The sequence below is a fragment of the Engystomops pustulosus genome, chromosome 3 (assembly GCF_040894005.1).
Source record: "Engystomops pustulosus chromosome 3, aEngPut4.maternal, whole genome shotgun sequence".
NCBI lineage: Eukaryota > Metazoa > Chordata > Amphibia > Anura > Leptodactylidae > Engystomops > Engystomops pustulosus.
Genome location: NC_092413.1, coordinates 122,348,059 through 122,361,919, shown reverse-complemented (window position 1 = coordinate 122,361,919; position 13,861 = coordinate 122,348,059). Strand labels below are relative to the sequence as shown.

At 45.4% G+C, this 13,861-nt stretch overlaps 1 protein-coding gene across 2 annotated transcripts in view; it reads right to left on the bottom strand.

Moving 5' to 3' along the window:
* LOC140121861 (gamma-aminobutyric acid receptor subunit rho-2) overlaps positions 1-13,861 on the bottom strand; it is a 97,218-nt gene that overhangs the window by 14,244 nt on the left and 69,113 nt on the right. For both annotated transcript variants that reach the window (XM_072141966.1, XM_072141967.1), the window contains 2 exons: positions 12,938-13,020; positions 74-214 (listed from right to left, as the gene is read on the bottom strand). In XM_072141966.1, the coding sequence (XP_071998067.1) occupies positions 74-214; positions 12,938-13,020 (224 nt within the window). The remainder of the gene's footprint in view (positions 1-73; positions 215-12,937; positions 13,021-13,861) is intronic.

Sequence of the window (13,861 nt, the reverse complement as noted above, 5' to 3'; positions counted from 1 at the left end):
ATACATATTCAGTTATATCTTGCATGAATAATTGAACAGGGCTGAAACAACTTTGCATACTTAAATTACATACCTGTACTACTGTAGAATGCAAGTCTAGATGTGGTATGGAATTTCTGAATCAAGAACTGAGATAATGAAATCTTCTCATCTGTTTTCAAGGACTCATTACCCTTTTTCCAGTAAAGCATTAGATCTTCATCAGTATAAGCATCTATTAATAAAAAGGCGCTAATCGTTAACGGCTCAGAGCACCAAGTTGCATTTACATTGGAGATATCAACTACACAGTCTTAACATCTAATTACAAGATAAATGCCTTCTTAATCAACACATATGTGGCCAGACGGACAATTATCCATTGAGACCATAACAAATGAAATTATCAACATGTTATCCAGAAATGCAGCTCATACAAAAAAAAAAAAATATCCCATGAGTGCAAGCTCATTAGGTACTGCCACACTTGTACTTATACAATTAAAGGTGCTTATACAATAAAGTTAACTTCAACTAAAACTATTTACTGCTCAGTAAATAGTTCTAAACTAGAGATGAGCGAACATACTCGTCCGAGCTTGATGCTCGATCGAGCATTAGTGTACTCGTAACTGCTCGTTGCTCGGACGAGTATTTCGCCCGCTCGAGAAAATGGCAGCTCCCGCCGTTTTGCTTTTTGGCGGCCAGAAACAGAGCCAATCACAAGCCAGGAGACTCTGCACTCCACCCAGCATGACGTGGTACCCTTACACGTAGATAGCAGTGGTTGGCTGGCCAGATCAGGTGACCCTGGGATAGACTAGCCGCTGCCCGCGCTGCTCGGATCATTCTCTGTCTGGATGCCGCTAGGGAGAGAGCTGCTGCTGGTCAGGGAAAGCGTTAGGGTGTTCTATTAGCTTACTGTTAGGCAGGAGTGATTCTAAAAGAACCCAACATCCCTTCTTAGGGCTACAATAACGTTATAATTTTTTTTTTTTTTTTTATTTGCAGCTAGTACCATATTGTGAGGAATTAGCAGGGGGACTTGCTACCGTTGTGTTTAGCTCTTAGTGACACACATATCCACCTCAAACACCAAAGTGGGAAAATTTATTAGGGGTTTGAGTAGAATTAGGCATAGTCTGCCAGTTTCTTTTTATTTTACGTTTATTGTTTTAATAGCTCAGTGTCATCTCATCTGGCATAGTAGTGTGCTGTAATACTTGGCTAGAAAATAGCCATAGGAGAATACAAACGGCTTAATTACGCCTACAGTACCGTTATATATATTTGATTTCTGGTTGATCTGCTGGTGGCTGTAGTTGTTGCAGTGCATCTACTAGTAAATTGTGAGCAATTTGGAGTCAGACTTGCGACCACTGTGTTTTAGTGACGCACATATCCATCGCAAAGACCGAAGTGGGAAAATTTATTAGGGCCCGGGGTTGTATTTCAATTAGGCACAGTCTGCCATTTCCTTTTTTATTTTACGTTTATTTTTTTCATAACTCAGCGTCATCTCATCTGGCATAGTAGTGTGCTGTAATACTTGGCTAGAAAATAGCCATAGGAGAATACAAACGGCTTAATTACGCCTACAGTAGCGTTATATATATTTGATTTCTGGTTGATCTGCTGGTGGCTGTAGTTGTTGCAGTGCATCTACTAGTAAATTGTGAGCAATTTGGAGTCAGACTTGCGACCACTGTGTTTTAGTGACGCACATATCCATCGCAAAGACCGAAGTGGGAAAATTTATTAGGGCCCGGGGTTGTATTTCAATTAGGCACAGTCTGCCATTTCCTTTTTTATTTTACGTTTATTTTTTTCATAACTCAGCGTCATCTCATCTGGCATAGTAGTGTGCTGTAATACTTGGCTAGAAAATAGCCATAGGAGAATACAAACGGCTTAATTACGCCTACAGTACCGTTATATATATTTGATTTCTGGTTGATCTGCTGGTGGCTGTAGTTGTTGCAGTGCATCTACTAGCAAATTGTGAGCAATTTGGAGTCAGACTTGCGACCACTGTGTTTTGCGCTTAGTGACGCACATATCCATCGCAAAGACCGAAGTGGGAAAATTTATTAGGGGCCGGGGTTGTATTTCAATTAGGCACAGTCTGCCATTTCCTTTTTTATTTTACGTTTATTTTTTTCATAACTCAGCGTCATCTCATCTGGCATAGTAGTGTGCTGTAATACTTGGCTAGAAAATAGCCATAGGAGAATACAAACGGCTTAATTACGCCTACAGTACCGTTATATATATTTGATTTCTGGTTGATCTGCTGGTGGCTGTAGTTGTTGCAGTGCATCTACTAGCAAATTGTGAGCAATTTGGAGTCAGACTTGCGACCACTGTGTTTTGCGCTTAGTGACGCACATATCCATCGCAAAGACCGAAGTGGGAAAATTTATTAGGGCCCGGGGTTGTATTTCAATTAGGCACAGTCTGCCATTTCCTTTTTTATTTTACGTTTATTTTTTTCATAACTCAGCGTCATCTCATCTGGCATAGTAGTGTGCTGTAATACTTGGCTAGAAAATAGCCATAGGAGAATACAAACGGCTTAATTACGCCTACAGTACCGTTATATATATTTGATTTCTGGTTGATCTGCTGGTGGCTGTAGTTGTTGCAGTGCATCTACTAGCAAATTGTGAGCAATTTGGAGTCAGACTTGCGACCACTGTGTTTTGCGCTTAGTGACGCACATATCCATCGCAAAGACCGAAGTGGGAAAATTTATTAGGGCCCGGGGTTGTATTTCAATTAGGCACAGTCTGCCATTTCCTTTTTTATTTTACGTTTATTTTTTTCATAACTCAGCGTCATCTCATCTGGCATAGTAGTGTGCTGTAATACTTGGCTAGAAAATAGCCATAGGAGAATACAAACGGCTTAATTACGCCTACAGTACCGTTATATATATTTGATTTCTGGTTGATCTGCTGGTGGCTGTAGTTGTTGCAGTGCATCTACTAGCAAATTGTGAGCAATTTGGAGTCAGACTTGCGACCACTGTGTTTTGCGCTTAGTGACGCACATATCCATCGCAAAGACCGAAGTGGGAAAATTTATTAGGGCCCGGGGTTGCATTTCAATTAGGCACAGTCTGCCATTTCCTTTTTTATTTTACGTTTATTTTTTTCATAACTCAGCGTCATCTCATCTGGCATAGCAGTGTGCTTTCATACTTGGCTATAAAATAGCCATAGCAATAGGATAGCATCGTTTGGTTTTAAAAACTAAAAAACACAAAACAAAAAAAAAAAAAAAAAGTTAAAAAAAAAATTCAAGTTATAACTCTCATTTTCAAAATGTTTAACCCGAGGGCTAGGGGTAGAGGACGAGGGCGGGGACGTGGGCGTCCAACTACTGCAGGGGTCAGAGGCCGTGGTCCTGGGCGGGGTGAGACACCACCTGCTTATGAGGGAGCAGGGGAACGCCGCAGAGCTACACTCCCTAGGTTCATGTCTGAAGTTACTGGGACTCGTGGTAGAGCACTGTTGAGGCCAGAACAGTGCGAACAGGTGATGTCGTGGATTGCCGACAATGCTTCGAGCAATTTGTCCACCAGTCAGTCTTCCACGCAGTCCACCCATGTCACCGAAATCGGCACTCCTCCAGCTCCTGCACCTCAGCCTCCTCCCCCCCAGTCTGCCCTCTCCCAGCAAAATTTGCCATTTGAACCGGCATACTCTGAGGAACTGTTTTCTGGACCATTCCCACAGTCACAAACCACTTGTCCGGTTGCTGATGAGCAATTTTCCGATGCCCAGGTTTTCCACCAGTCGCAGTCTGTGGGTGATGATGACCTTGTTGACGTACTGGAAGAAGTGTGTAAAGAGGTGTCCGACAATGAGGAGACACGGTTGTCAGACAGTGGGGAAGTTGTTGTCAGGGCAGGAAGTCCGAGGGGGGAGCAGACTGAGGGATCGGAGGATGATGAGGTGACAGACCCAAGCTGGGTTGAGAGGCCGGGTGAACACAGTGCTTCTGAGACGGAGGAGAGTCCTCGACCAGAACAGGTTGGAAGAGGCAGTGGTGGGGCTAGACGGAGAGGCAGGGCCAGAGCTGGTGCATCAGCGCCAAATGTGTCAACTAGTGAAGCTCCCGTGGCGAGGGCTCCTGCGGCGAGGGCTAGATTTTCAGAAGTCTGGAGGTTCTTTAAGGAAACACCGGATGACCGACGGACTGTGGTGTGCCACATTTGCCAAACCAGGATCAGCAGGGGTTCCACCACTACTAGCTTAACTACCACCAGTATGCGCAGGCATATGAATGCTAAACACCCCACTCAGTGGCAACAAGCGCGTTCACCTCCGGCCGTGCACACCACTGCTCCTTCCCCTGTGTCAGCTGATAGTCAGCCCCCTGCCCAGGACCCTGCCACAAAAACCCCATCGTCGCCTCCACGATCCTCCACAGCATCCACCAGCGTTCAGCTCTCCATACCCCAGACGCTGGAGCGGAAACGCAAATATAGTGCAACCCACCCGCACGCCCAAGCCCTTAATGTGCACATCTCCAGATTGCTAAGCCTGGAGATGCTGCCCTATAGGCTAGTAGAGACCGAGGCCTTTCGCAGCCTCATGGCGGCGGCCGCCCCTCGGTATTCGGTCCCCAGCCGCCACTACTTTTCCCGATGTGCCGTCCCAGCCCTGCACCAGCACGTGTCAGACAACATAATCCGTGCCCTGACCAACGCCGTTTCTGACAAGGTCCACCTGACCACGGACACGTGGACGAGTGCTGCCGGGCAGGGCCACTATATATCGCTGACGGCACATTGGGTTAACTTGGTGGAGGCTGGGACCGAGTCTGACCCTGCGGCTGGTCATATACTTCCGACGCCGAGGATTGCGGGGCCTACCTCAGTCCAGGTGTTTCAGGCCTACTATGCCTCCTCCTCCTCCCACCCCTCCTCCACCTCCTCCTCCGAACGACCATCCGTGGGCATGGCGCCATCAGTCGGTAGCTCTAGGCACAGCAGCAGTGCCGTCGCTAAGCGACAGCAGGCGGTGCTGAAACTGCTGAGCCTAGGCGATAAAAGGCACACCGCCCAAGAACTATTACAGGGCATCACGGCGCAGACTGATCTGTGGCTGGCACCGCTGAACCTGAAGCCAGGCATGGTTGTGTGTGACAACGGCCGTAACCTGGTGGCGGCTCTGCAACTCGGCAGACTGACACATGTGCCATGCCTGGCCCATGTGTTAAATCTGATAGTTCAGCGTTTCCTCAAGACATACCCCAATCTGTCTGATTTGCTCACGAAGGTGCGCCGCATCTGTGCGCATTTCAGGAAGTCCAGCACAGATGCTGCCACTCTCAGGGCAGCGCAGCGCCGCCTCCAACTGCCCGCTCACCGACTGTTGTGCGACGTGCCCACGAGGTGGAATTCAACACTGACCATGTTATCCAGAGTTTACCAGCAGCGCCGAGCGATTGTAGACTGCCAGATGTCAACTTCCACCAGAACTGGTAGTCAGGTCAGTCAGCTTCCTCAAGTCTACAATGAGGAGTGGACGTGGATGTCTGATATCTGTCAGGTGCTGAGTAACTTTGAGGAGTCAACACAGATGGTCAGTGGCGATGCCGCCATCATCAGCCTCACCATCCCGCTGCTTGGCCTGTTGAAAAACTCTCTGGTCAGCATGAAGTCGGAAGCTTTGCGCTCCTCACAAGAGACGGGGGAAGAAGATTCCCTTGTTGATAGCCAAAGCACCCTTAGGTCTGTTTCTCAGCGCATATCGGAGGAGGTGGAGGTGGAGGAGGATGAGGAGGAAGAGGAGGAGAATGTTGGCGAGACACAAGAGGGGACCATTGTTGAGTCCTTCACTGTTGAGCGTGTATGGGCAGAAGAAGAGGAATTGGAGGAGTTGGAGGAGGAGGAAATGGACAGTCAGGCCAGTGAGGGGAGCGAATTCTTACGCGTTGGTACTCTGGCGCATATGGCAGATTTCATGCTAGGCTGCCTATCCCGTGACCCTCGCGTTCAAAGAATTTATTCCAGCACCGATTACTGGGTGTTCACTCTCCTGGACCCACGGTACAAGCAAAATCTTTCCACTCTCATCCCTGGAGAGGAAAGGAGTGTGAGAATGCATGAATACCAGCAGGCCCTGGTGCACAAGCTGAAACAGTATTTCCCTTCTGACAGCGCTAGCGGCAGAGTGCGTAGTTCTGCGGGACAAGTAGCGAGGGAGAGTAGGCGAGCAGGCAGCTTGTCCAGCACTGGCAAGGGTACGCTTTACAAGGCTTTTGCCAGCTTTATGTCACCCCAGCAAGACACTGTCACCTGTCCCCAGTCTCGGCAGAGTAGGGCTGATCTTTACAGAAAGATGGTGAGGGAGTACGTAGCTGACCATACCATCGTCCTAAATGATCACACAGCTCCCTACAACTACTGGGTTTCAAAGCTGGACATGTGGCACGAACTGGCGCTGTACGCCTTGGAGGTTCTTGCCTGCCCTGCCGCTAGCGTCTTGTCCGAGCGGGTTTTCAGTGCAGCTGGTGGCATCATCACCGATAAGCGTACACGCCTGTCGACTGACAGCGCTGACAGGCTGACGCTTATCAAGATGAATAAAGCATGGATTTCTCCTAATTTCCAATCTCCAGCAGGTGAAGGAAGCTCAACCTGAATAATTTATCCACTCCTCCTCCTCCTCATTTTCCTCCTTCTCCTGCTCTTTGTACAGTAAAGCAGAGGAAACTGGCTATTTTTTGACAGGCCCACTGGCTCTACCTATAGTACTTTATGCATTTAATTTTTCTGGAGGGCCACCGACCCGGTCCTCTGTTTTAAACAATTTTTGGGAGTGCCACATACAGGCACTCAATCTATTCAATTTTTCTGGAGCTCCACCTACCTGCTCCTCTGGTTTGAAAAATTTTTTGGACTGCCACATACAGGCACTCAATCTATTCCATTTTTCTGGAGGGCCACCTACCTGCTCCTCTGGTTTGAAAACTTTTTTGGACTGCCACATACAGGCACTGAATCTATTCAATTTTTCTGGAGGGCCACCTACCTGCTCCTCTGGTTTAAAAACTTTTTTGGACTGCCACATACAGGCACTCAATCTATTCCATTTTTCTGGAGGGCCACCTACCTGCTCCTCTGGTTTAAAAACTTTTTTGGACTGCCACATACAGGCACTCAATCTATTCAATTTTTCTGGAGGGCCACCTACCTGCTCCTCTGGTTTAAAAACTTTTTTGGACTGCCACATACAGGCACTCAATCTATTCCATTTTCCTGGAGGGCCACCTACCTGCTCCTCTGGTTTAAAAACTTTTTTGGACTGCCACATACAGGCACTCAATCTATTCCATTTTTCTGGAGGGCCACCTACCTGCTCCTCTAGTTTGAAAAATTTTTTGGATTGCCACATACAGGCACTCAATCTATTCCATTTTTCTGGAGGGCCACCTACCTGCTCCTCTGGTTTGAAAATTTTTTTGGACTGCCACATACAGGCACTATCTAAATTGAATTGTCTCCATAGCAGCCTCCACACGTTGTCTCCATTGCTACCTCCAAAAGTCGTCCATATAGCTGCCTCCATACATCGTCCCTTTATCAAACGAGGTTTGTCAGGCCGAAATTTGGGTTGTTTTCATGGATTCCACATCAAAGTTGTTAACTTTGTCGCCACCCTGCTGTGTTATCCACAAAATACACTGGCAAACTTTTACCATTTACGGATATTATTTCAGCGCTTCTTGCGCATCTGTTTACATTCCCCTCACCCGCCATATCCCAAACTTATAAGAACGCTACTACACTTGATCTTATACAAAAGGTTCTTAGAAGTGCTGTTTGGGGAGTAGCCTAGAGACAGGGGCTTGGATTGGCGAAAGCTCGCCTGGCAGCGGAGCGCCAGCTCCATGCCAAGAACCAACTAACATAGTTTTAACTGCAGCACCTTTAATCTACTACTAGTTCACTGCCTCCATACATGCCCGCCTTATCAAACGTGCTGTGTCAGGCAGAATTTTGGGTTGTTTTCATGGCTTCCACAACAAACTTGTTAACTTTGTCGCCACCCTGCTGTGTAATCCACAAAATATACTGGCAAACTTTTACCATTTACGGATATTATTTCAGCGCTTCTTGCGCATCTGTTTACATCCCCCTCACCCGCCATATCCCAAACTTATAAGAACGCTACTACACTTAACTTGGTGCAGGCTGGGACCGAGTCTGACCCTGGGGCTGGTCATATACTGCCGACGCAGAGGATTGCGGGGCCTACCTCGGTCCAGGTCTCAAAGGCCTACTATACCTCCAAATCCTCCCACCCCTCCTCCACCTCCTCCTCCTCCGAATTACCATCCGTGGGCATGGCGCCATCAGTCGGTAGCTCTAGGCACAGCAGCAGTGCCGTCGCTAAGCGACAGCAGGCGGTGCTCAAACTGCTGAGCCTAGGTGATAAAAGGCACACCGCCCAAGAGCTATTGCAGGGCATTCCACATCAAACTTGTTAACTTTGTCGCCACCCTGCTGTGTAAGCCACAAAATATACTGGCAAACTTTTACCATTTACGGATATTATTTCAGCGCTTCTTGCGCAGATGTTTACATTCCCCTCACCCGCCATATCCCAAACTTATAAGAACGCTACTACACTTGATCTTATCCGAAAGGTTCTTAGAAGTGCTGTTTGGGGAGTAGCCTAGAGACAGGGGCTTGGATTGGCGAAAGCTCGCCTGGCAGCGGAGCGCCAGCTCCATGCCAAGAAACAACTAACATAGTTTTAACTGCAGCACCTTTAATCTACTACTAGTTCACTGCCTCCATACATCGTCCCCTTATCAAACGAGCTGTGTCAGGCTGAATTTTGGATTGTTTTCATGGCTTCCATGTTAACTTTGTCGCCACCCTGCTGTGTAATCCACAAAATATACTGGCAAACTTTTATCATGTACCGATATTATTTGAGCGCTTCTTGCTCACCTCCTTTGGTTCCTCTCTGCTACCCATTGGTTTGAAGCCTGAGTCCATTTAGGGTATATCGCCATGCCACTCTCTAGCCTTCCGCTGCTGCCGCTGCCTCTGCATGCCGTCCCCTATAGTGTCAGGGTCAATTATTGGATGTTTTAGATGCTATCTAGCTTCATTCTGTCACTCTGTCATGGCCATGCTGTTGCCCATAATTTTGGCATAATGGTGCATTTAAGCAGCCTCAGAGGCATCCATGCATGCTGCCCCTGCTGTTTCCTGTCCATTTCCGTGGTGTTTCCATCCTTTTCTGAGGTTCCCAGGTGTTTGGCCAAGCTTCCCTGTGCAGAGCCTTGGTCCCCTTGAAAAATGCTCGAGTCTCCCATTGACTTCACTGGGGCTCGTTACTCGAAACGAGCACTCGAGCATCGGGAAAAGTTCGTCTCGAATAACGAGTACCCGAGCATTTTAGTGCTCGCTCATCTCTATTCTAAACCCTTCCCGCCAAGGTCCTTTTTCGTTTTTTGCATTTCCATTTTTTTACTCCCCACCTTCAAAAAACTATAACTTTTTTATTTTTCCATGTAAAGAGCAGTATGGGAGCTTGTTTTCTGCATAACAAATTGCACTTCACAGTGACAGTATTTAATATTCCGTACCGTAAACTGGGAAGCGGGGAAAAAATTCCAAATGCAGTGAAAATAGTGAAAAACGCATTTTTGCCATATTCTTGTGAGCTTGGATTTTACGGCTTTCACTGTGCGCCCCAAATGACATGTCCACTTCATTCTTTGGGTTGGTGCAATTACGAGGATACCAATTTTTTATAGGTTTTGTAATGTTTTCATAAATTTACAAAAATTAAAAACTCCTGTACAAAAATAAAAAATCTTCATTTTGCCATGTTTATCATTCTTTGGTGTATGGAGCTGAGGGTGGTGTCATTTTCTTGGATGTAAATGCATCCGGTATCTTTGCGGCTCATCTCTACTTGTTAGTAATACTAAAGTAGAAGTAGTTTAAAAGGAAACCTACCACTTCGGATAGGGCTTCTAAGCAGCATGTGCCGTGCACCAGCTCAGGGTGATCTGATGCCGGCACTTATCTTTGTTATGTTTTTAAACGTTTATAAAGAGTTTTAACACTTTATTAATGTTTATATCTAAACTAGCTTCCCTGCACCGAGGTCCACGCTTGACGCGACCGTGTGTGCGCCTGAATAGGAAGTGGTCACGCGCATGGTGCGCCGAGCGCAGACCACGGTGCGGGGAAGCTAGTTTAGATATAAAGATTAATAAAGTGTTAAAATTCTTTAAATAAAGTCTTTAAAAACGTTTTAAAACATAACGAAGATAAGCATCGCCACCAGCTCACCCTGAGCTGGTGCACGGCATGTGCTGCTTAGAAGCCCTATTTGAAGTGGTAGGTTTCCTTTAACCCCTTAACGCTGAAGCCACTTTTCACCTTCTTGACACGGCCCATTTTTTCAAATCTGCCCTGTGTCACTAAAAGTGGTTATAACTTTGGAATGCTTTAACATATCCAAGTGATTTTTAAATAGTTTTCTCGTGACACATTGGGGCACATTTACTTACCCGGTCCATTCGCGTTCCAGCGGCGGCTTCTCCGCTCTGGATTCGGGTCCGGCCGGGATTTAATAAGGTAGTTCTTCCGCCGTCCACCAGGTGGCGCTGCTGCGCTGAAAGTAAACTCATCGCGCCGGAATGCACCGAGCTGGACCAGGTGAAGGTAAGCGGTCCTTATGCGACACAATTCGGTTTTTAAATTCAGGGGCTTGTCCGAATAATTCGGGTTGCTCGAAAACCACGCCCCCTATTTGTGGCGCACGGAAGCTGGTGCGCGCGCGACACAATCCAAACCCGTGCGCCACAATCCCGGGGCAATTCAAGGAAACTCGGCGCAAATCGGAAATATTCGGGTAACACATCGGGAAAACGCGATTCGGGCCCTTAGTAAATGACCCCCATTGTACTTCATGTTAGTTAATCCATTTTGGTGGTATGTTTTGCATTTATTTATGAGAAAATCAGATATTTGGTGAAAATTTGGAAAAATTCGCAATTTTCGAAATTCGAAATATTCAACTTTTTCCACACGAGTCATAACACCAAAAAACGTAATAACTAACATTCACCGAATGTCTATTTTATGCCTCCATGGTTTTTTATACATACTATCATTTTTGTAAGATGTTAAGGGGCTTTGAATATCAGGTGCAATTTTTCACATTTTCATAAAAAAGCTAAATCCTGCTATTGAGGGACCTGCTCAGGTTTGAAGTCACTTTGAAAGGCCTAAATATAAGTAAAACCCCGTAAATTACCTCATTATAGAAACTACACCCCGTAAAACGATTTTTATGAAGTTTGTTAACCCTTTAATTGGTTTACAGGGGTTAAAACAAAATAGGATGTAATTTCGAAAAATGTTTTGGCTAAATGAATGTGTTTTTCATAAAATGTACAAATTCTCAGTGGATAAAATTCCAAAACGCTCCTCAAATTTTGATACCCAATCCCTCCCGCATATAACAATACCCCATATGTGGTAGTAACCTGCTGTATGGGCACACGCCAGGACATTGAGGGGGGAGCTACGCCATTCAGAGTAGATGATGCATTGTCACTTTATAATGGCTATACAATCTTTATTTTTTTGGCAATTTGGACATATAAGGGCTTATTATTTGCGACATGAGATGCACTTTACAAATATCTCATTTAAGTAGGTCTGTAGCTTTTTGATGAGATTTTATTAACTCCTTAATGTATGGAGGAAAAGAAAATTGTCAATTTTGTCAATTGTTTCTTTTTTTTGTATATTTTGGGGGTATACTAAAAATACTATAATATTTTTATTCTATAGATTACTATGATTATTGTGATACCTCATTTATATAGTTTTTGATTTATTTTTACAATTTTACTGGAAAAAAACTAATATAGAGAAAATGTCATTTGTTTTTGCATCGCCATCTTTTCGGAGACGTAACTGTAATATTTTTTGATTGACAGAGCTAGTTTAGGGCTTATTTTTCCCGTGTTGAGTTGTCCTTTCAATTGGTACAATTTTGGCGCACATAACTTTTTTTGATCACTTTTTGGAACATTTTTGTGAAAGGATTTTATGAAAATTTACATTTTTGCTGAGTTTTTCGGGTTTTGTTTTTTACGGCGTTCACCGAGCGGGTCCAATAATGTTTCTGAGTTATTGTACAGATTGTTACGGACCCAACGATACCAAATATGTGGGGGGGTTGGGTGATTTTCAGTTTTTTTTTACTTTATTAGATGTGTATAGGGAATGTTTGTGTTTAGGGGACTTTAACTTTATTTAATTAATTATTTTTATTAAAAAGTGTGTTTATTTAGTGTTTTTAAATTTTTTTCTTTACTTTTTACAGGTTTTTCAAGCTATTCTTCACCTAATACAGTGTAATACAGATGTATTACAGTGTATTATGTGACACACTGAGCATGCTGCGCATGCTCAGTGTGTCACAGCCGGGTCCTGCCAGAAGGCAGGGACCCGGCACCTGGAAGGAGATCGCACAGCCCCGGGCACTGGCAGTCCCGGGGCTGCGATTGGAGCAGCGGACCCCCCCGGTAAGCGCCGCATGGGGGGGGGTCCGAATCCAGTTAAATGCCCCTAGCATGCTGTAGTCAGCGCGACTGCGGCGTGTTAGTGGTTAACACCGATTTCTCCAATCGCGGGTGTTAGAGGCAGGTGTCGGCTATAATATATAGCCAACACCCGCAGCTTCTGGCCCCAGCTCCGTTCAGGAGCCGGGGCCAGAAGTTTGACGTACTATTACTGCATATTGCGGGAATAACAAAAACATTAAATGAAACAAACAAGTCCTGTTTTTTTATGTCGGAATTCATTTATTAAATAATTACCATCCAAAACATATCAGGTATTAAAGAGTTAAAAAGGAACCAATAAAAGACAAGTAAGTGGGACACAAGTGACACTTACAGCTCTCAAGCTCCAATGAACAAGTCTGAGTATCCAGAGGAAAACGACTGAAGTCCATGTTGCACATTGCAGTTACAGTGATTCTGAACAGAAATAAAGGAAACATAATAACCTTACAAAATACCTCTTAAATCATTCATCACTTAGACTAAACACCTTAAAGGGGGTTTTCCCAACTTGTGGATTTATTATGTAGCGACAGAACATACCATTAGTATATGATAGATGTCATTTTTGTATAAAAAAGTCATAATAATTAAAATGCATGAACTCATTCTTGAAGGGAATGCAACTGAAGAGTAATTTAGCCTATTTAAATTTCAAATGAAAAATTTAGGTGGCGCACATGTGCGCGGTGCTTGACACGGCAGCAGGTTCATAGAGCTCCGCTCCTCACCAGACCGCAAGCAGCGATTACTAGTGATCATCAGCACTTACTCTCTCCACATCGTTCCGGTAGACGTAGGACAGCAGACTGCTTGTGATGGCCAAAGGCAATCAAAGAAAGACGGGAGCTCCGACGAAATCGGCTCCGGAGCCTGCTCAGGACTTCCCGCCACCGCCATCTTTGATAGAAGACCTGGCCTCGCATGCAGTGCCATCTTCTCCTCAGCTCTATGAGGATATGACGTACCTCCCTGATGGAACTCCGGCTATCGTTACCCCAGACGCCTTCTCAGGAAAGCCTGAGGGCATCGCAGGATTCATCAAGAGCCCTGGATAAAGCTATGGCTGAAATTGTATTCAGCCAGCTGAGCTCAGCGGCCACAATTGATTCAGAGCTGCCTGAGGTAGGTCAAAGGGACTACCATTACTCTGGGGATAAAATCCTTATTGCTAGATTTTCCCAGCTGCTCCAGCAAGAACTAGAAAAAGCCTGTAAAAAGATTACCTCAGACATAAAAGAGGACTTTCAAATGTTGG